At 36.2% G+C, this 22,694-nt stretch overlaps 3 protein-coding genes across 3 annotated transcripts in view; 2 read left to right on the forward strand and 1 right to left on the reverse strand.

Annotated features, from left to right (window-relative positions):
• The window catches only part of LOC132790280 (exostosin-1), a 95,095-nt gene extending 77,878 nt beyond the window's left edge, over window positions 1–17,217 (forward strand). The window contains exons 6-10 of the mRNA XM_060798766.1: window positions 12,326–12,429; window positions 12,578–12,728; window positions 12,807–13,136; window positions 13,196–13,512; window positions 13,855–17,217. Coding sequence (XP_060654749.1) covers window positions 12,326–12,429; window positions 12,578–12,728; window positions 12,807–13,136; window positions 13,196–13,512; window positions 13,855–13,963 — 1,011 coding nt within the window. The 3' untranslated portion in view covers window positions 13,964–17,217. The remainder of the gene's footprint in view (window positions 1–12,325; window positions 12,430–12,577; window positions 12,729–12,806; window positions 13,137–13,195; window positions 13,513–13,854) is intronic.
• LOC132792568 (uncharacterized) lies at window positions 4,611–5,510 on the forward strand. Its single transcript, XM_060801994.1, has one exon. The coding sequence runs from the start codon at window positions 4,611–4,613 to the stop codon at window positions 5,469–5,471; it is 861 nt and encodes a 286-aa protein (XP_060657977.1). The 3' UTR covers window positions 5,472–5,510.
• Window positions 17,218–20,432: 3,215 nt separating the features above from the next.
• Window positions 20,433–21,484, reverse strand: LOC132790997 (cathepsin L-like). The gene has a single exon (XM_060799772.1). It carries the CDS (start codon window positions 21,457–21,459, stop codon window positions 20,503–20,505), a length of 957 nt encoding a protein of 318 aa, XP_060655755.1. The 5' UTR covers window positions 21,460–21,484; the 3' UTR covers window positions 20,433–20,502.
• Window positions 21,485–22,694: the final 1,210 nt, after the last annotated feature.

Here is a 22,694-nt window from a genome sequence, read left to right on the forward strand (position 1 = left end):
CGTGCAAACATAACAAATGCTGTCGAAAAAAATTATAGCTCTATCTCTTATAGTCTCTGAGATCTAGGTGTTCATACGGACGGACGGACAGACACACAGACGGACAGACGGACATGGCTAGATCGTCTCGGCTGTTGACGCTGATCAAGAATATATATACTTTATACTATAAAGTTTATAGGGTCGGAGATGCCTCCTTCTACCTGTTACATACATTTCCTGTTGGCACAAAGTTATAATACCCTTCTACCCTATGGGTAGCGGGTATAAAAAAAAAAAAAAATTGTTATTCCTTCATTAATTGTGGTTTACCAATACAAGAAACAATATTGCTCACCCCTATATTATTAATGTATACTACTTTATTTATAGCCGCTGCGGTTTTATATTGTACTCTATCCATTGCCCATATTAGGCCAAATATTTAAAAAGTCCATTAATCATGCCACTATTTGGTACTATATAAGGGGCACTTAGGAGGTGGCAGTCATCAGTAAGCAAAGCAAATCCCCTTCCAAGAATTCGCAATTGAATTCAAATTATAAAATGAAGGTGACAATATTAGTTGTGGCCCTCTTGGGCATTGTTGCCTGCACGGTGGCAAGAACGTTTAACAACGACGATTTGATTTGGGAAGCATACAAAATGAAATTCGACAAGGTCTACGAGGACGAGTCGGAGGATCAGTTGCGTAAGATGATTTTTGAGGAGAATTTGAAAATTATTAACGATCACAATGAGCGTTGGCAGTCTGGGGATGAAACCTACGAAATGGGATTGACTGAATTCAGCGACATGTTGGACAAAGAGTTCAGTGAAACTCTAGGTGCAGATGATGACAAGGATGAGGATGAGGATATGGATGAGGAAATTCAGTCTGGGGATGAAACTTACAAAATGGGATTGACTAAATTCAGCGACGTGTTGGACAAAGAGTTCAGTGAAAATCTAGTCGCAGATGATGACATGGATGAGGATGAAGATGAGGTTGAGGAAAATCAGTCTATTGATGATTTCTACAATAAATATAACCTCCAAAGATTACCTTTTTCTGTCAACTGGACACGAGACGGTGCCGTCTCTCCAGTTGTGAACCAAGGAAACTTTAATAACTCCTGGGCCTTTGCTGCAGCTGGTGCCGTTGAGAGTCGTAATTTTTTAAGGACTCTCAGAAGGGTTATCCTCTCCAAGCAAAATCTGATTGATTGCAGTAATGCCAAGGATGCTGTCAATGCTTTCAATTACATAAAGAACCAGGGAGGCATCGACACTGAAAGATCGTACCGTTATCGTGGTGCCAAGCAAAGGAAGTGTGCTTTCAAGAAGAAAAACATTGGCGCTAGAATTTACGGTGTCCACAATGTGCCTCGTGGCAATGAGACTGCCTTGGCCTGGAATGTTGTCGACGGTCCAGTTTCTGCTGTCATTTCGTATTCAGCGATCAAGAACTACAAACGAGGTGTTTACCAGACTCCTTGCAGAGGTGGTTTGGAGTTTTCGGTTCTCGTTGTGGGCTTCGGAAATGATCGGGGAGTGGGAGCCTATTGGATCCTCAAAACCCCGTTAGGTACGAACTGGGGCGAGAAGGGTTATATGAGACTTGCTCGTAACAAAAATAATCTTTGCGGTATCGCAAACAAAGCAGTCGTTCCTCTTGTGTAATTTGATTTGAGAACTCTATAGATCTCTTAAGACATTGGGTAATAACCATATCAGTTAATAAGAAAATATATTTTTCCAATATTCTGAGAAATTTTCTATCATATTGAATTGGATTATATTTGTAAAGTACCCAAAAATAATAAATCTTACTTTTTACAAAAAATATAGTAAATACTATTACAAAAATAAAATTGTATTCTATGTATTTATTATTAAATAACAAGAGATCCAATAAATATCATAAAAGTAAAATTGTATTCTATGCATTATTGAATGAGTTCTAGTAATCACAGAAAACTTTCTCTGCGTATTCTCCAAATTTAATATAGCCTTAAAAATATCAGTGTCCATACAGACAGACGGGCAAGGCTTTATCGTCTTAGTTTAATTGTTTAATTAAAAAAATTTTGAATTTAAATTCATATATTCTTTTTTTAATGATAAAAGCTAAAATTATACCAAATTAATATACCGAAAAATACTAAAAAGTATAGCACATAGTATTTTTGGAATATCGATATACTACGAAGATCATAGAATACAAAATATACCAAAATATCAACCAAAGCAACTAAAACTCTACAGCGACAGCCGTGGATAGATTTGAATTCTAAAGATGAATTCTGGTTACATAAATTTGCTGGAGGCTCAAAGTTATAATACCCTTCTACCCGATTAAGAAAGTTTGTTTTCTACAGAAATGATAATCTATATATCCATATACATGAAGTTCTTGGGCTCATTTGTTACTCTCTTGTAAATGCATGCTCAGTCTGATAAACGACGATGAATCGACATCGACCCAGCTATTGTTTAAATTTTTTTTGTAAAGTGAATTGCATGGAAGTTGATTAAATCAAGAGTAAAGTGTATAACCATCTTGTATTTTTAATATTGACGTCACCAGCAATTTTATTTAAATGCTCGGCATGCTTCATGAGATCAGCAGTCACTTGTGATTAAGGTTCACACTTCTGGAAATTCCATTCCTTATTGTCGAGGGGACACACTTGGTTCGTCTTTAGCCAAAGCGAAATACAATGGTAATGGAAAGCATGATTGCAATCCCCCCAAGCCACGATGCACTCCTCTCTGTTTTCTAGCGTCTGTTTCGCCTGACACTCGACGCAAGAATCCATGATGTGATTTCGGCAAATGGCACAGTTGTCTACAACAATATCCCAAGCCCAAAGGGCAATCGCATTCCACTTATTCACCTTGAAGCGTTTCTTTTCGCCACTGCTGCTGCTGGTGGAGCTCTTTTCGATTTCTTCCATTTTAGTCTTTATAATTCTACAAAATAATAACTTAACCCTTCGGGTAGCTGGTATGAAATGAAATGTGAATCAAAAATATTTCCACTAAAATTGAAGGTATTTCGAGCACTTGGTAAAATTTGATTGCGATCGACCTCTGGCCCGTATTTTAAGGTTTATAGGGGATAGTCTTATTCACTTATATTTATAGAAATTAAACTCATATTATTATAAGGGTAATTCACTTATGATCGGAGTATAAAAGTGACTACGTAAGAGCGGAAACTTATTACTCGTCAGTAGAACGCATTTGAAAAAACACGGAAAAACAAAATGAGAGTTCCAATTAAGATTTTGATCCTTTTTGCAATTGTTTCCTGCACGGTGGCAAAAACATTAATCAACGAGGATTTGTCCTGGGATGCCTACAAAGTGAAATTCGACAAGGTCTACGAGGATGAATCCGAGGATCAGTTGCATAGGAAGATCTTTGAGGACAATAAGAAAAACATTTATGACCACAACGGGCGTTGGCTGTCTGGTGATGAAACTTACGAGATGGGAATCAACCAATTCAGCGACATGTTGGACGAGGAGTACAATGAAGCTGTAGGCACAGAAAACGACATTTACAATGACTCTGGAGACGTTGAATATGAATCTTCCGACAATTTATATAATAACGTGTATCTACCAATACGGGAATACGTCAACTGGACAGAAAAAGGCGTCGTATCTCCGGTTGAGAACCAAGGACACTTCAACAACTCCTGGGCCTTTGCTGCAGCTGGAGTCGTTGAAAGTCGCCAGGCTATTAGAAAAAGGAAAATGGTCGTCCTCTCCAAGCAAAATCTAATTGATTGCTGTTCTGCCACGGAGAATCGCATGTCACGAGCTCTTGTTTGCATGAGGAGAAGAGGAGGCATCGCCACTGAGGAATCGTATCCGTATCGTGGCATAAATGGAAACTGTATTTATAACGCGACCAACATTGGTGCTAAGATTAGAATAATCATACAAGTGCTGCCTGGCGATGAGACTGTGTTGGCCATGAATGTTGCCGAAGGTCCAGTTGCTGCTGTCATCTCGAAGGAAGCCATCAAGAACTACAAAGGTGGCGTATTCAATAGTTCCAAGTGTGGCGCCAGTCCAGATTTTTCAGTTCTCATTGTGGGATATGATTCTTCTAAGAAATTGGGAGACTTTTGGATTATTAAGACTTCACTGGGTTCCAAATGGGGAGAAAAGGGTTACATGAGACTTGCTCGTAACAAGAACAATCTTTGTGGCATCACTAACAGGGCATTCTTTACATACTGATTATTATCCCCTTAACATCTAATGTCAATCCTTTCTTTTAGATATTTAATGAAAAAGAATGTAAAATGTCATTTAATGAATAAAACAACCCTAATTTCTATTTACAATTAAGCTTATTATGTTTTGAATGTTTTAAAAATATAAACCCCACCATTACTCACCCTGAGGTTGCTTGCAAAAAAGTGTGATATTAATTAGTGCTGCGGTATTTTGGGCCGATCGATGAGGGTTTATGTGGTGAATATACGCATATTGCGCGTCTAAATCAGAGTATATAAGGGGCCACCTTAAAGGTTGTATTCACAAAGCAAAAGAAATTTTTAACCGCGAGGTTGTTGTTCCAAGAATTTGCAATTGTATTCGAAGAATAAAATGAAGGTGTCAATATTAGTTGCGGCCTTTTTAGGCATTGTTGTCTGTCCTGTGGCAAGAGCATTTAGCTATGACGATTTCAATTTGGATACCTACAAAGACGAGTCCGATGATCAGTTATTTAAGGCCTTCGAGAATAGACGAAACGATCAGTGGAATTCTCGCAATTACTTTAGCGAAGAGTACGAAGAGTCTTTTAGCGAAAAAGATGACATAAACAATGAGTTTAAGAATGTGGAAAGTTACTCACTAGATAAGGAAATACCTGCATTCATCAACTGGACACATGAAGGTGTCGTCTCTCCAGTTGAGAACCAAGGAAACTTTAAGAACTCGTGGGCGTTTGCTGCAGCTGGCGTCATAGAAAGCCGAAAAACTATAAAAACTGGAAAATTAGTCATCCTCTCGAAGCAAAATCTAGTTGATTGCTGCAAAGCAGGCACAACTTTCGCTCTCGGTTGCATATTGGTTCTAGGAGGTATTGACACTGAGACGTCGTATTCCTATCGCGGTCTCAGGGGAGGTTGTCGATTCCAACGAAGGAATGTTGGCGCTAAAATCAAAAAGGTTTACAAAGTGAAGCCTGGCGATGAGCTTGGCTTGGAGAAGAAAGTTGCCGAGGGTCCAGTAGCTGCTGATATCTCAAGAGAAGCAATCAAGAAGTACACGGGCGGCGTCTACAACAAACCTTGCAAAGACACTAAAAACTATTCCGTTCTTGTTGTGGGCTATAGTAAAGACTTCTGGATCCTCAAAACTTCAATGGGAGTCAATTGGGGAGAAAAGGGTTACATGAAGCTTGCTCGTAACAAAAACAATCTTTGTGGTATTGCAAGTAGTGCTACGTTTCCTGGATTTTAGAAATAATTTTTAATCTGAAAGTTAATTAATATTTCAATAAACAAGCAAAGCTACGATCCAATGTAATCTACTGTGAGATACCCGCTGCTTATTTTGAATAGTACTTGTATATTTTCTTAAAATATGTCAAATAGTATACCTCGAAAATACTACAATATACCTCTGAGTTCGAGGTGGTCACACGGACAGACAGACAGATGGTCAGACGATCGATGCTGATCAAGAATATATATAATTTATGGGGTCTGAGATGCCAATTTCTGCCTGTTACATATAATACAAAGTTCGTTAGCGAGTATAAAAAGAAATAGAAACCATTCTCAATTTTAACAATTGAAAATTGATTAATAATCACAGCAGTTTAATGAACTATTGTTGAAAAGACAAATAAGTATGGTTGACTCAGAATAAAATAATCCTGTTAAAATGTTATTATAATGATGAATAAATAATGATAAAGGTATCCGAAATTGTATATTTTTATTATTTATTCATTTATCCAAAAACAGAATATCTGATAGTTTTAGATATGTTCAGTAATTTGATATCTCTAATTTAATAAAGTAAATCAGTTCCTAAATCAACTTTGTCTATACCCCAAAGCAGTAGGAAGTGTTATTTCAACATAATATAAAATCCTGTCCAGTTTTCGCAATATTTATGCATAAATTTGTATACATTGTCCTTTGCTATGCTGTTGATTTATGCATATTGATTTGTGTTTGTTGACTGCCTATCGTTGGTTAATAAAACATAAAAGAAAGATGCTTCTTTAAAGTACTTATGGTATATTCAAACCAAATATACAAGCGTTAGCTCTTTCTCTCCTTCAGTCCATTCATTGTCAGTTTGGCTCTCAAAACTTGTTTGCCGTTGTCTTTTAAGCGAATTTGTCAAAGCTGCTCCCATAACTTCAGCTATGTATGCTAGATACTCACTGTTGTAGTTGTTGTTGTTGTTGAGACCCCGACATCGATGAAGTTTACCAGTCGCGACTTTTGCCCAACAATAATGACATCATCATCGTGAGCTTAAAGTTTTGAAGTTATGGCAAATGACGTTTACTTACGTTATAAGCCAGCCAACCAACCATCGAGCGAATGCCAAACAAAAAAAACACGGATGGAAAAACAAAATGCAAAAAAAGAAGCCAGTGAAAAATAACTCACTTAGCTTATAACTTTATGCTGTCCACCATCGATCAGAGTATCTCTAAACCCATTTACACATAGTTATGCAGATAAAAGTGTCCCAAACATTTTGCGAGTCGTGACTTAATTAACTTTGCGCCCAAAATCGATAAATATTTGCGCAAAACTTCTAAACCAAACAAATGGTCAACAACTTTATACTCTCTAGAGATTTTTATACCTCATCGATAACATTTTTATTTATATTAAATGTAAATTTCAAAGCACTTGCAGAATACGTATTTTCTCTGCAATATGCAGTAGTGTATTAAAACCAGTGCGATTAAAACAATATAAAACCAATTTTACTCGAATTCCATTTGGCATTTTGCATTGCTATATATAATATTGTATGCATGTATATATTTTTGTCGTTCTATTTGAATATTTGTTTCTGTCACATGCCAAAAACCGCATTGCAAATAAATAAAAACGTTTCGAGTAATATTTTGCTTGACTAAATGTTACTCTTCAAAGTCTTAGCCACTAACATTTATTTAAAATAGAAATGAATATTTAAAATACCATTAACGAATTTGTATTCATTTGCAAAAAGATTTAAATTAGAAAAGAAAAGTTATTATTATACTTTATTTAAGAGTAGAAACATAAATGTACTCCGAATTCTCTTTACAACATATCAACAAATTATTGAGAATCATTTGAAACGTGTTAATATTTTGCACACAGTTTTTCACGTTTGTGAATTACATGCGAATTGTGTGTAGTCTGCAAATAAGCTCACAACAATTTACATACATATGTATTGTTGCAGGTTTATAAACGGTGCTGTGAATTTGTAAAATATTTACCATTTGCTATTTATTTAGTTTGGTATTTATTTTAAAATTAAAACAGTGCCAGGCTCCGGGGCTGAGAATAATGTACTTTCCGTCGTTCTGTTTCCATTTGCTTATATGCAAATTGCCTAAAGGCATCCTTATTACGCATACGCCATGTTGTTCGGCATTAACTTTGTACTGTGCGACCTCGTCGTTTGTTAATTTTGAAGCAAAGCAAAGCAGTTGCAAGTTTTCCGCTTCTCTCTCTCTCTCTCCTCTCCCTCTCTCTCTCGCACTTGCTATCGTTTCCCTCTATTTTTTTTTTTTTTTTTGTACTTTATGCAACTGCATCGGCAGCTGGCTAAAGTTGACGGCATTTACATTTTTCTCTCTCAGCATAAGTTAATTTAGTGTTTGTCTTATGCTGAGATCATGTTGTTGTTATGTTCTGTTCAGTTCTTCTCTTGTTGATGCGCTACTGATGTGTGTGTGTGTGTTCTGTACAACTGACAAAAAACCAAAAAAAAAAAAAAATACATAAATAAATAAGACAGCAGCAACATCAGCAACTTTTACTCGGTGTCGTTGACTGCAACTTTTTGCCAACTGCCACTGCACTATGGGGAATTTGACCAGTTTTTGTTGTTCTGAATTAGAAATTAAAAACTCACTGAGATAATGTGTACAACTTTTTTTTTAGCTCTATTCAAAGTTTGCTTGTTTTTCTCCCAAAAAATAAACGTGAACAAGAACTACTTAATGTAACGATTTTACGAAATATGTGCACAATATAAAAAAGATGTTAGTATTAACAGACAGTAAAAACATGAGAGATAACCGTCCAGTTAAAATTTTAATGTATAACCTATTTCTGATAAAAAATATATTCAATATATATGGTATATGCCCAACAAAATAATGATTTCACGTTTAGTTCGCCCGCAACAGCTGATTTTAACAGCTGTTACGTTAAGGATGGACTGTTAAGTAAAGAGTGGACTGTTAAGTTAACTTTTCTGTAATATTGCACTTCGATCTATTCTGAGCATCAAAATATTATATTACAAAATATGTAAAACATGACTTTATGTCAAAGAAACCGGTCAAATTCCCCATAGTGCACTGCTGAGCATGTGTGTGTGTGAGTGTGTGAGTGTATGTGTGGCTGCTTGCATTTTATGTATGCAGCTGTCGACGCTTTGAACTTTTGCGCCCCAGAAACTATACAGCAAAACATCAGTAAATACACTTTTCGTGCTTGTTTATGCGAATTCAAATGCGAATTCGTTTATGCGTGTGTCGATTAAAGCAGCAAGATTGACAGACGCTACTTTATATTTTAAACATGCCAAAAGTTAATCAATTTCAACAGAAATCTGCGAAAGTTAGTCGAACTACTTTAGCGCATAAAAAGTAATTATTTCATTTATAAAGCTTACCAGATATAATTATAGTACATTAATAAAAATCAAATAAGATGAAAAGAATAAAGAAAACTTTAAAAGAATGTCAGTTTATTAAGAAAGCATATTAAAAGGTACAAAATCACTTCAATATAACATTTCAATAAAGTGAAAAGGGACATCAAAATTTCATAAGCTCTTAATTTGTTCATAGTTTTATAAACTGTTATATAATTTGTATAAATATAAGATACTTTAATATACGATACCTACTCTTAAATCACCAAAAATTAGTTGTCTTCAAAGTCGACTTTAAATAAATAAACCAGTTAACCAAAGCATTTCTGTGTAAGCCTCTCCAATCAAGTCTCAGTGCATTTAACAACCACTTAATCTTAATCAGTAAAAGTAGCAACGCATAAACGAAACTTTAAAATTTGGACAATTTTGGGGTTGGGGGGAAAACATTTCTTTTCATATTTAAGCAATTAATTTGAGTAAGTTTTGCTTTCGTTTTGTGTTTTAGTCGCATGCACATACACATGCTCTGTAATTTTGTATGGGCAGCTTTTAGGCAGAGCCAAATGCAATTTGCCAACCCAAACTGGAGAGGAGGAGGATTTATCCTTGCGGTTGTGTGGGCTGCAGTCAAGCTACTTTGAGCTCAGCTCTAAATGGCACACACATATCCATGTTGCATGCATTTGCATAACTAGCTGCCACGCCCATTCCGAAAATGCACTCACCTATTTTATTTGCACACATTATGCGCTCTATTGAGTTCTTGCACTCGGGTTACAGGTGCTCTCCCATACTTTCCTTTCCCCAACCCTTCGCAGTGGCTTAATCATCATCGCTGTTGGAAAAACCGTCGCACTCAGTTGCTTAAGTAGTTTGCGGGAAAATCCCGAAAAAAAATGAAATTCAACTCCCAAGCACTTGAGCAAAGTCTGCTGGCAGGTGGCATGACATGTGGAGTTAACCGCGAAATGCAAAACGTGTAAGCGGGAGGAATATGCTGCCGAAAAGTAGGCAACGAAAATTAGTTGAGCTGCTCGAACTGGGCTTAAAGCCAATTAAAGCACTTTGTTAGCCAATTAAAATGGCACGCCAACATTTGCTGGTCTCTGACCCGGACCAGAGACGGGAACAAAACCTTTCGCATATATGCACGTTGCATAATTGAATCATAGACAAAACGAGGCGAGTCGCAACCAGGCAAGACGAGGCGAGTTGAGTTGAGTCGAGTCGAGTAAAGTTATGTTGAGTTTAGCTGAGCTGAGCTGAGCTGAGTTCGTTCCTCACTCGCTCTTAGCCGCTCTCAATTATGCTGCAACGTCAACAGCAGCAAGATTGACTTAATTATGTCAAAAACACAAACCCACACACACAAGCATGCACAAGCACACATACATACACACACACACACACATATATTCTCATGCATACTCGACTTGAAAAGGTAAATAAACACGCGCGTTGCATACTTTTAGGAGTCCGCAACGCGTTGCAACGACGTTGAATGCGAGTGCGCCAAGCAACGGAGACATAACTCAAATGAAATAGATAGAGAATGGCGCAGATAGAGATAGATAGAGAGGGGAGGCAGAGTGTGCAAAAGTGGTGAAGAAATTATAATTACTAAATAAAGCAGTCACTTGAGACAACAGCAGACAGAGAGAGGGAAGCGATGTGGAGAAGCCCGACGTCAACTTCAATAAATAGTTAAAAAAAAAGAAAAGATGCTGCAGATACACTGAACCTTAAAGAGTTCACATACTTGAAAAGTTTATATTGTACATGAAGACTAGAACTTTAGAATTGTTTGTTTTAGTTACTATCTGCATCAATTCTACAATCGTATATCACCATACACAGCAATTAATGTTTAGCCATTTATCATCGAGTCTAAACATTGAAGTGCAATAGACAGAGAAAACCATTTAGAAAATGCAAATTTATTCTCACATATCAAACACTTCATTTCTAATTGGGCCACCTAAATGGAATTGAATGAATTATTTCTTCTTCATATACAACACACAATTTAAAAAACAATTTTAATTCAATATGCAAGTAATATTTTTGGTAATGTTTAGCTATTTATTATAAATTGCACAATTTTATGCCTTGTACAATTGTATAATTAACATGCTTACAAAAATATTTATTCAATATCGAATATATAATGATAATTAGTGTGTGCATCCCTGGTTATCGATATTAAGAACGATTGAATATCGATAGATCGGAGAAGAACACACAATTGAAACAGAAGCACTTGTAAATATTTTGAATATGAATCTAATTAAAATGAAGTGATTATACTATAAAACATTCAAATACATACTTCAATCAAACTTTAGCAAATGACAACTTCAAACGGTGTGTGTTTAATTATACAAGCTGATCAAAGGGTTATAGAATGCATAAATGTTGTACCGGCATTATCTATTCCAAGCAGGTGATATTTCAATGCAATTTAAATGCAGCTATTCTTCTGTTGAAATGTTTTATCCGCACTTTCCTGGTGCACTCACACACAAAAGCGCGTGCCAGAAAAACGCGATGAGTTGAGCCCGCTTTAGAGCTGGCTGCCATTGCCAGCACATTTCCCAACTGCATTTCCTTCTGTTGCATGCTGCACGTCGCACTCGTAACTTGCTGTTAGTCCGAGTAGGGACTAGCAATTATAATGGCATGTGCCCGACCTGACTACGGACTACGAACTACGGACTCAACAAACACAGTCGAAAGGATGCAGCATCACACTCTTTCTCCCACTCTCTCTATCGCTCTCTCCCTCTGTCGTTCGCACTGCGGTTTATGTGTACAACTAATTTTGCATGGCATACTTTTAGGCATACATACATAATTCTCACTTTGAGCGACAAATTAACGGGCGTTAATGACACGCCTCCCTACTAAACTCGCAGCGTATACTCCCCAGTTGCTTTGTCTAACACTTGAGAGATGTTGGCACCCAACAGTGGGGTGGCAGGGGGTGCGGGGGGTGTGCGGCAACTTCCTGTGCTGCTTCCCTTGCACAAGCGGAAACTGCGGCCAGCTATCCACGCGTTGAGGGAGGCACAAAGCGGTTTCCACTGGGAGGTTGCTTGGTTGGCTGCCAGCTGCGTCAAGCGGAAAATTAGGCAACAGCTTTTGGTGGCCTTTGAATTAATGTACACAAAATCCAACTGACAGACAAACCAACTGACAGACAAGACAGTCAGTCTGACAAACGAACTGACAGTTTAAGCGGCTGGCGTCGAGTGCCATTGAAAACGCAATTTGGCCGGCAATTGAAGTGTAGAGCCGTTCATTAAGCAATCAATTGCCAATCGGCTTGCCACTTGAGTTCTTCTGGCCATTAAGCAGCGCACAGTTTGATTTGCCCTTCTCCATTCCCTTCTCCATTCCCTTGTCTCCCATTTTCACATTTCTAGCATCTAACTATCTGGTCCATCTCTCATTCACAGATCATTCGCGAACGTCTGCCCGATTATCCAGTGCGAAGCCAGCTTGTTTGGAATACAGCACCAGGCGCGCTTCTTACATTGCCCACATTCGCCGATAGTTCTAGGTAAGATTTATACACCACGTGGACTAATAAACACTGTAGCGATTCAAGGACGCCTTCGACGGATAATTAAATTTACATTGCAAGCCCCGTTTTGTGGGTCGCTGCGAAGTGTTTCGCCATTAACCTAATTGCCATTTGGCCATTTCAGATTTATGCCCTTTCAACTGAATGCGATGGGTGTGGAGCCGCGTCACAACTACACGGCTGTTATCTATGTGCAAATTGGCGCCGCCCTCGGACCCAATGCGGCGCTCTACAAGCTAGTCAGGACCATAACGAAGAGCCAATTTGTCGATAGAGTGAGTATTGAGCAATTAGTTTTGGCCAATTGCAAATTGCAGTTTGAGCATCGATTTCGATTACGTATTGTGTTCCAGATACTCATTCTGTGGGCCGCCGATCGACCGCTGCCATTGAAGAAACGCTGGCCACCCACTTTCCACATCCCATTGCATGTCATCGCCTTGGGCGGCAGCTCGCGTGCCGTCGCCGGATCTCCAACGGCTCAAAGTGGGCCAGAGGCAAGGCCAAGTATTTCACAGCGATTCCTGCCCTATGAGGAGATACAAACGGATGCAGTGCTGTCGCTCGATGAGGATGCCATCCTCAATACGGATGAACTGGACTTTGCCTACACGGTGTGGCGAGACTTTCCCGAGCGCATTGTTGGCTATCCGGCAAGAGCGCATTTCTGGGATGATTCCAAGGTGAGAGTGCAGATAATCGAAGAAATGTGAAGAGTGACTAATTACATTGTGATTTTCAGAACGCATGGGGCTATACGTCCAAGTGGACGAACTACTATTCGATTGTCCTAACCGGAGCAGCGTTTTATCACCGCTATTACAACTACTTGTATACCAATTGGCTGTCGTTGCTGCTATTAAAGACTGTACAGCAGTCCTCCAACTGTGAGGATATCCTAATGAACCTGCTGGTCTCGCATGTGACCAGAAAACCGCCGATCAAAGTGACGCAGCGCAAGGGTTACAAGGACCGGGAGACGGGACGATCGCCCTGGAATGATCCCGATCATTTCATACAGAGACAAAGCTGTCTCAACACCTTCGCAGCTGTCTTTGGGTAAGTGTAAATAGATGTGAGATAATTCTTTCAGTGCATTTCAGACGAGCATATTTTAAGTGCCACTTTTTGCAAAAACCGATCAAAAAAAATGAAGCTGACTTATGAAGACAGAATACTGGTTTTTTAATTGTGTGTCAATGTCATTATTTGGCATTTATTAGTACTTGTTTAAATTCAATGATGTAGTGTGACCAAGTTCTGTGAGCACAGAAAGTGTGAGAACTTCATGCGAATATTGTGAATGGCAAAAAAAGTGTCACTCAAAGTGCGCTCGTCTGAACCATATCTATACATATTTTTAACTTATCTTTTTCTTTAATTTTCTTCCTTTTTGTAAAGCTACATGCCGCTCATACGTTCCAATTTGCGTATGGATCCCATGCTATATCGTGATCCAGTGTCAAATCTGCGCAAAAAGTATCGCCAAATTGAATTGGTTGGCAGCTAGCGTTATGTGCAAATTGGCAATAGCTACAAACGTTAAGAGTACTGAGACTCCACCCCAAAAAAAAACAAAAACAAACACACACACACACACATACAGTCACATACACATGATAAACTGCTGTTTATCGACGCTGCTAAGCGCCGCAAACTATGTTAATTATTATTAGTAGCAAAATTAGTTAGGATTTATGAAGCGTATATCTGTATATGTATATGTATGTAACTAAATAGCATTCAGCGTTGCAATTATATATAAATGTAGTTATATATAACAATCCCAACATAAACATACACACACACACACACACATAGACAGCAGATTTGTATATGTACATATATAAACAATTATAATTCTGATTAGCCTTAGTTAAGCAAGCGAGGAAATGCCATTTTTTGCTAATTTCAAATTAGCCTTGCAAATTTTCGATATCTATATATAATATATACGATATATATATATATATATGAATGAATAAATATAAGTAGATGATTTTGTACTGTGTAAAAGCGACGCGTTTGATTTTTGTATGTGTAAATGTTTTGTATGTCTGCTAAATGTAATTGTAATTGTTGTAACTCTACGATGTGAAGATAATGAACATGATATGATATGAATATGTATGTATATGTATAGTTAGTTAGTGTTGTTTCCGATGTGTGTATCTGTAGCCATTCTTTGGTTGACTTGATTGATGGCAAATGTTTAGGCTTAAGCTTGCAAAACGATATTCCTTATCAATAATTATCCAAAATACTTTAGAATACCAATGGAAATTGTGGCCATTAAACTGCAACAATAACAACAACAACAACAACACTCATTAGCCATGATTCAATGTGCACAAACAACAAACAAAACGAACTGGATAAACAACAACATACAAATTAAGAAATAATTTATGTTAATGTCTTTATTCAGATTTGTGTAACTGTTTAAGCAATAATTTCTTATAGACTACGATTTTGGTTTGTATTATTGAAGTGTGCAATTTTTTTTTATACTGAAGTGAATTCGATAATCTATAATTCTGTAAATCGGATATAGCTTTAGCTTACATATATAACGCGGCCATTTAGTATATCAATCGTTTATCATTTATATAAATAGTATAAATATGCAATTCAATAAGTTCTACGCTCGCATATCAAATGCATACATATGATGGTTTTTGTACTCTACTTTTGTAGTTTTGAAAATTCTATATTATTATTTCAAATTGTAGCATAAATTAAACCGACATGCATACATATTTTTACAAAAATATACAAAGCAATGGAAAACTAAGTATAATATTTGTTTTATTTTATTGTCAATTTTGGTTTATTGTAACATGAGATTCGTTTTTATTATTATTAGTTGTTACAAGCGTGCAGGGCAATAAGAGTAGAAACACATACACGCACATCCCCAAGACACACACACACACACACACACACACACACACACACAGAGAAGAAAACTAGAGCATACGTAATATGTAGCGAAAATGCAATAATGTTTAGCCTGAACATATCAATTGAGTTTGCTGGCAACGTTGCTTCCTCACATGAAAATCAAATAAAATCTAAGAAAATCTAACTATAAAAAAAAGAAATCAGCAAGAGAAGAAGAAGAATCAAACAGATTCAGTGTGGAACGTTGCCGCAACTCTGGACTGCCAAGCAAATTGTTTAGCATTTAGCATTTATCATTGCGAATGCTTATCAGAGTAATAGTACATATACAAACACAAATACAAATGCACATACGCATACACGAATGTAGTATGCTAAATACGTGTGCGAATGAAAGACAGACAGACAGACGGAAGGACAGAGAGAGACACGAATGCAATGAATGCGCCCTATCAGCAGGCATCAGCATGCACATAAATCAAATATTTCAAAACATTTTACTGCGTTTACTGCTAAATAATAATCAAAAATTCCAGGCTGAGGACACAAACACCCATACTCAGACACACACACACACACACGTACACACATGTATACTATACATACACACATTTCTATTCATACAATTTTTGTACAGTGCGTTTACCTTTTGTATCTGGGTGTAAAATATTTGTATTATACGCGTATTTTATATTTGACACTAAACAGTAACAGAAACAGACTATGTCTCTTTTTATACATATTTAACAAAGAAAAACAAAAACGAAAACTAAGCAAACTGACCAAAATAAAACAAAACTTAATACACGAGAAAAAAATACAAAAATACACAACACATATGATATTTAAAGAAATGCATAAATATTTCGCCTGTCCCTCAACAGTTATAATTAATATAAATAAAAAAGAAATATTACATACGCAGCTACCAAAATGTTAATCAACAATATTGCATATACATCTGTATGTATGATTAACAAAACTAAATTAAAGGAGAATACAAAATATAAATGTTGTGATACGATTGATACATACATACACACACACTTATATAAAGTAAATACTCATATGATGTATTTGCAGCTTTCAGTTTTTCTCGCATTTCGTTTTACTGTTGGGAAATGCCATGTATTTTCAATTTATTACATTTGCATTTTAAAGATAATTGAGCATAATCAATTATTTTGCCACATTTAACACATGAGAGCCAACTACAAACACACACACACACACACACACACACACGCGCGCACAAAATGCGACAAAAAAGAAAAAAAGAAAACATTTCAATTTTTTCCTCACACTTCATATGCAGATTTAAATGCAGAAATTGAATCAGTTCTCGATTGAAAAGAATGAAAAATAAATAAAAATGATGAAATAAACATTCGCACGTTAATGGACATGTGAATAGGTCTGAGTTCAGGTTACATTTGCTACAGTTTATGCAAGTGAAAACTGAATTGACATCTAGACAGGCAAAACATTAATTTTATTTTGTCATTCAATTTATTTCAATGTTGACTTAGCATTACAATTTCAATTTGCGTCCAACGATAGAGAAGGGCCTAAGAAGTGAGACAATAACGAGCACTGAGAGTTAAGATCCAATCTATTAAAATAGAGGAGCCCATTTTCACTCAGTTAATTAGCCGTAGCTTATGTTTAATTAGCAAATAAATATTTTGTATCTATTCACTTGACCATCAGCCATTCCATTCCCAACACAATGAATTTGTGTCACTTTTGCAATTTGATTTAATTACACTTTTTCGTTGTAGTTATATATAGACATAAACGAGGCAGCAATTTGATATGTCAAATCAGATTCCAATTGGAACGTGCGCCCGAGAGTAGCAACAGTTTTAAATTTTCCACAAAAAAAACTTTTCTATTGTACATATTGACACTTGAAATACATGTTTTTGTAATACATATATGTTAAGCTGCTAATAAACGATAATTATCTTAAATGTGCTTAAACTATTACAAAGTAAAGATTGTTAAAGCTTAAGGCAACACATTATTGGGCGAAACAACATGTAAATTACATAAAGAAAATCTCCATTCTAGTAAGCAAAGTAAATCATAATAATAATATTAAATACAAAATTATGAAATTATCGAAGAGCAGCTCGCGCCGAAACAGCAAAAATAATAATAATAATAACTACAATAAACATAATAATAACAAACATAAAAGAACAAATGTGATTTTTGAATAAAAATTAAATGAGACGAAACTCAACGATGCCTTTTTATTTTCTCAAATAGTATTTGCCTTTGGCAGCTGCGATAGTTCACGTGCATTTATCGATAACTAGATAACGACCTCGATTGCACAACGGAACTGCCACAAAAATGTAATACCTTGTAAACAACAAAACAAATATTATTACGCTTATTGAACAAGTCTCTCAATATGTATGTATATATTTATTAATATTTACGTTTATAGTTTCATTACAAGCTCAACGTTAAAACTGCGGCAGTTCTTTCAACCAAATGCACACATAAAGTAAGTCATGTTGAACCGTACCGTATATGCATCTTTTTATTAATTTGTTCCCTAAAGGTATGCAATATAATTTTGACAAAAGTAAACTTTGTGAGTAAAACTCTGCAGTCCGTCGATATGAATATGCAAGTTACTTTAAATGCTTTAAGAGAATTTTTAAAAAGTTTTTGGTAAATATTAGAATAAACGCAAATTTTTTAAGAAATTGTAAGTGATACCAACAAAATTGGCGAAAAATTAGACATTGAAGCTGAATTTGAAACTACCAGTTCCAGACCCCTAAGACTTCGTAAAACTCCAAAAAGCACGAACACCATTTATTTTTTACCCGTTACCCATACGGTAGAAAGGTATTATAACTTTGTGCCGGCAGGAAATGTATGTAACAGGTAGAAGGAGGCATCTCCGACTCTATTAAGTATAAATATTCGTGATTAGCGTTAACAGCCCATACGATCTAGCCATGTCCGTCTGTCCATATGAAACACTCTATCTCAGAGACTATTTAGATTTATAATTTTTTGACAGCATTTGCTATGTTTGCACACAGTTTCAATTTTTTTTTCCACACACACTTCATCCGCCGCAAATCGACAAATATTGAATAACAAGCTCAACTTTAAAGCTAGAGTCTCAAATTTTGGTATTTACAATAATAATTTATCTATATAATATAGTCTTTATAATTCCTGAAAATTTGGTTGCGATCAGATAAAAATTGTCGGAGTTATTAAAGAAATACTTTTGTATGGGCAATCTGGTATATTGTGCCATCTATGGTATATTTTGAATGTGGTACTATATCGATATACTACTTGGTATATTTTAATATTTAGCTTTTATTCAAAATATTGTGCTTTTATTCCCAGCTTTCATATTTGTTTTTAGAAAAAAGTCGTCTTCACTGTTATTAAGTATAAAACTCTTTGTCTTAATAAAGTATGTAGAAATTTTGTTCGTGGTTTACTTTTCGCAGTAACCGCTAAGCAGAAGCAAGCGAGATTTACCTATTTAGTATCTAAATTCCTAAATATTATCCAGTTTTGTACATTTAGATATTAATGATAATATTATCTTAGTACTGTAAAACTGGAGAACAATTGTTTCGCTCAAAATTAACAATAGTATTCGTTAAAAATTTGTTAAAAAAGAGGCGCTTCATAGTTTTTGCATACAGGAACTGTCGGTGATCATACACATTCACACACTCGAAAAGAGAAGAAAACGCTCAACATGTGTTTTCCTATTCATTTGTCTCTCTTCATTTCCATTAAATTCAAGTTTAAAATGATGAATAAATGTTATTCTTTGGACTCACACCTTTATTATCTGTCTACGATAGCTACACACCATTAAGTAACTAATGTACTTTCTATTAACACATCTAATAAAAGGAACACACAAACTCGACACCTTTTCAAAAGTTACTTCAACGAATTAGCAAAGTTTTTACTCCCGTTACAAGGACACGAACATGCACCTTCGCTTTTCACCCAAACAGACAAACGCTTGTGCAAGTATACATATATGTAAACACCAGAAACTTTTACCCAGCAATTCCTTGCACTTGTAAATTAATAAATTGCTACACGTCGTGTCTCCAAGTCGACTGTTGCAACTGCAACAGTAACAGCGACGCGTGGTTAGGCGACACCGACTAAAAGCACGCAATGAAATTTCGCGGTTATTGCACATTTTTGCCATCATTTCGATAGCTGCGCTTGAATCACACTTTACTCATTTTTCTTGGCGCTCTTTGTAATAATTTGCATATTCTTCCCTCTCTTTTAAGTGAGAAGCAAACTATCGAAGAAGTGCAAAAACAATGTCAACTTTAATTTGCCAAACATGATAAATTTTCTATTGTTTTGTTGTGCATTGTTTATTGGAAATTTCAAATGGTTGCAGAGAAAAACCTTTACTATATAATTCATCAGTTTCTCCGAAGGTTTCTCTCATGATTTATATAGTAATAAATATCTAAAAAGCAATTTTAAACAAAGAATTAATAAGTTTGCTTATGAATATTTGAATTTTTAACTAAATTACTGGTCGCAATACCGCTAAGATTATTTTGATTGCGGACCAGCTTGAGATAACCTTTATGTCCCCAAGATGATCTTTAGAATGCCCATAACCCACAATGAGCACAGCATATTCAGAAGACTTTCTACAAGTCGGATTATCATACACGCCTCGCTTGAAGAACTTTATGGCATCTCAAGAGATCATCGCGGCAACGAGGCGCTCTGCTACATTCCTAGCCAAGATCTGTTCATTACCTGTCGCACTCCGGAGGATTACCTCGGGAATTATCCCAGATGTATCGTGAATTGAAGTTGCAATGGCTTTTAGAACCATGGTAAGGATATGTGCTATACCTTACAATATGTGGATATACCTTAGAGCTTTCATAATCCTATTGCACTTTTTGTTTGTTTGGATTGGAATGGATACAAATTTTCTCTTTCAAAGTCCTCTGGTCGACATGTTTCTTCAAAGATTGCATCTCTATAACGCTCTTATCAGCATAATCCTCGTTAAATTAAAGTCTTAATTATAGAACATTTTATTTTTTATTTAATAAATAAAGCGAATAAATTTGCTCACAATACAAAATATTTTATCTAAATGTCTGGAAAGTAAGCTCTGCTTGCTATGCCACAGAGATTATTCTTATTGCGAGCCAGCTTCAGATAACCCTTCTCTCCCCAGGATGTGCCCAAAGATGTTTTCAGCAGCCAGTACTCTCCGAAACTTTTTGAATTTCCATAGCCCACAATGAGTACAGCATATTCTGGCGACTTTCTGCAATTCGGATTGTGGAACACGCCGCTCCTATAGAACCTTATGGCATCTCGAGAGATCATGGCAGCAACGGGTCCTTTGGCCACCTGTTTAGCCAAGGTTCGCTCATTACCGGTGGAACTATGGTGGTATTTTCGAATGGAGGCGCTGATTAACCTTTTATTGAATTTGCAGTGACCTTTAACACCACGATATGGATAAGCTCTCTCCGCTTCGATGCCCTTCTTGCTCTTGATGTACTTGAGAGCTCTCCATATGCTATCGTGCTTGTTACTTGAGCAATCGATCAATTGCTGTTTGGATAACTCCAACAATACGCCAGTGGATATAAATTTTCTGCTTTCCACAACACCGGCTGTGGCAAAAGCCCACGAGTTGTTAAAATGCCCCTCTTGCTTCACAGGCGTGATAGCTCCCAAAATCCTCCAGTCAACCTCATCGTTGTAACCCTTCAGCTCGTCGTCATCCTTATGGGTGAATTCAAAGTCTTCGATCTCTGAACCATCAAACATGCCATCAAACTCCTTGTCCAGTAAATCCGTATACTCGTTGAAGCCCATTTCGTATGTTTCCTCGCCGATTGCAAAGCGTTCGTTATGGGTGTCGATAATTCGTTTGTTATCCTCGAATACTTGCATGCGAAAACGTTCTTCGAACTCATTATCGTAGCTCTTATTGAATTCCTGCTTGAATGCTTCCCACTTTGTCAGTGTTATCCTGGCCTGGGAATAAGCCAGCAATCCCAACAACGTCGCCAAGAAGAGCTTTGTATTCATTGTGCACCAGAAACTTAACTGCAGTTTGCATGGCAAAGTGCATCTTATATAGCAGCTGCATTAGAAGAAGAATTTTAATTAAATGTGACTCAAGCTCGATAAGTCCCGTATGAATTTATTAATCCAACCGCAAGCAACATTAATTAAAAGATTTGATTTGGTTTGTACATAATTTGATTATGAATAACTTCACAAGTTGACTATTTCTAGCGGTTCATAATAAACTAATTACCATTTGTTATTTATAACAAAATTCCATTAGTAAAATAATAGCAAACAAGTAAGAAAGCTACAGACGAGTGAGCTCAACTGTGAGATACCCGCTACCCATTTTGAAATATTGCTTACTCCAAAAAATACTGAAAATGTCAAATGGTATATTTGGTATATTGATATGGTATACTATAGAGTGCAAAATATAAGACATTGTCAACCAAAGCAACTAAGACCCCTAGTAAATTGGCTTTTTGCCCATACAAAAGTATTTCTATATTAACCAACCAAATTATCAGAATTTATTTTTAAATTTTTTCACAAAGACTATAGTTATTATTGTATATACCAAAATTTAAAATACGCTTGTTATTTGATTATTGTCGATTTGCGGGGGCAGAAGTGGGCGTGGCAAAATATGAAACAAACTTGATCTTCGTGCAAACATAACAAATGCTGTCGAAAATTATAGCTCTATCTCTTATAGTCTCTGAGATCCAGTGTTTCATACGGACAGACGGACAGATATGGCTAGATCGTCTCGGCTGTTGACTCTGATCAAGAATATAAATACTTTATAGGGTCGGAGATGCTTCCTTCTACCTGTTACATACATTTCCTGACGGCACAAAGTTATAATACCCTTCCATGGTACCTTCTGAGTAACGGTTATAAAAATTCATATTTTTCTGATCTAGAATATTAATATTATTACATTATGATTGGTGGGCTAATTCTTAAACTTTAATTTATATATTTTAAGATCAAAACTCTATTCTTCATTGTAAGATTCTGTACAGTTATTATTATTTTATTTTTACTGAAATAGCTCATTATCGACATTAAATAAATGAAATTAAAATTTCAGATTTTGACTTACCTTCGGTGTTTATGAAAATATTTGCTTTCAAAGTTAATATCTAAAGATTTCGCTTACATCACGTTCGCACATATGTCTCTTTATAATCGTTCATATGTCGGATAGAATTTCCAGAACGAACTGACGAGATTTAAGTTCAGTT

The sequence above is a fragment of the Drosophila nasuta genome, chromosome 3 (assembly GCF_023558535.2).
Source record: "Drosophila nasuta strain 15112-1781.00 chromosome 3, ASM2355853v1, whole genome shotgun sequence".
NCBI classification, from domain to species: domain Eukaryota; kingdom Metazoa; phylum Arthropoda; class Insecta; order Diptera; family Drosophilidae; genus Drosophila; species Drosophila nasuta.

Excerpts from the sequence above, each read along its gene's own strand:
- LOC132792568 (XM_060801994.1), top strand. The coding sequence starts at position 4,611 with ATGAAGGTGTCAATATTAGTTGCGGCCTTTTTAGGCATTGTTGTCTGT.
- LOC132790997 (XM_060799772.1), bottom strand. The coding sequence starts at position 21,459 with ATGAATACAAAGCTCTTCTTGGCGACGTTGTTGGGATTGCTGGCTTAT.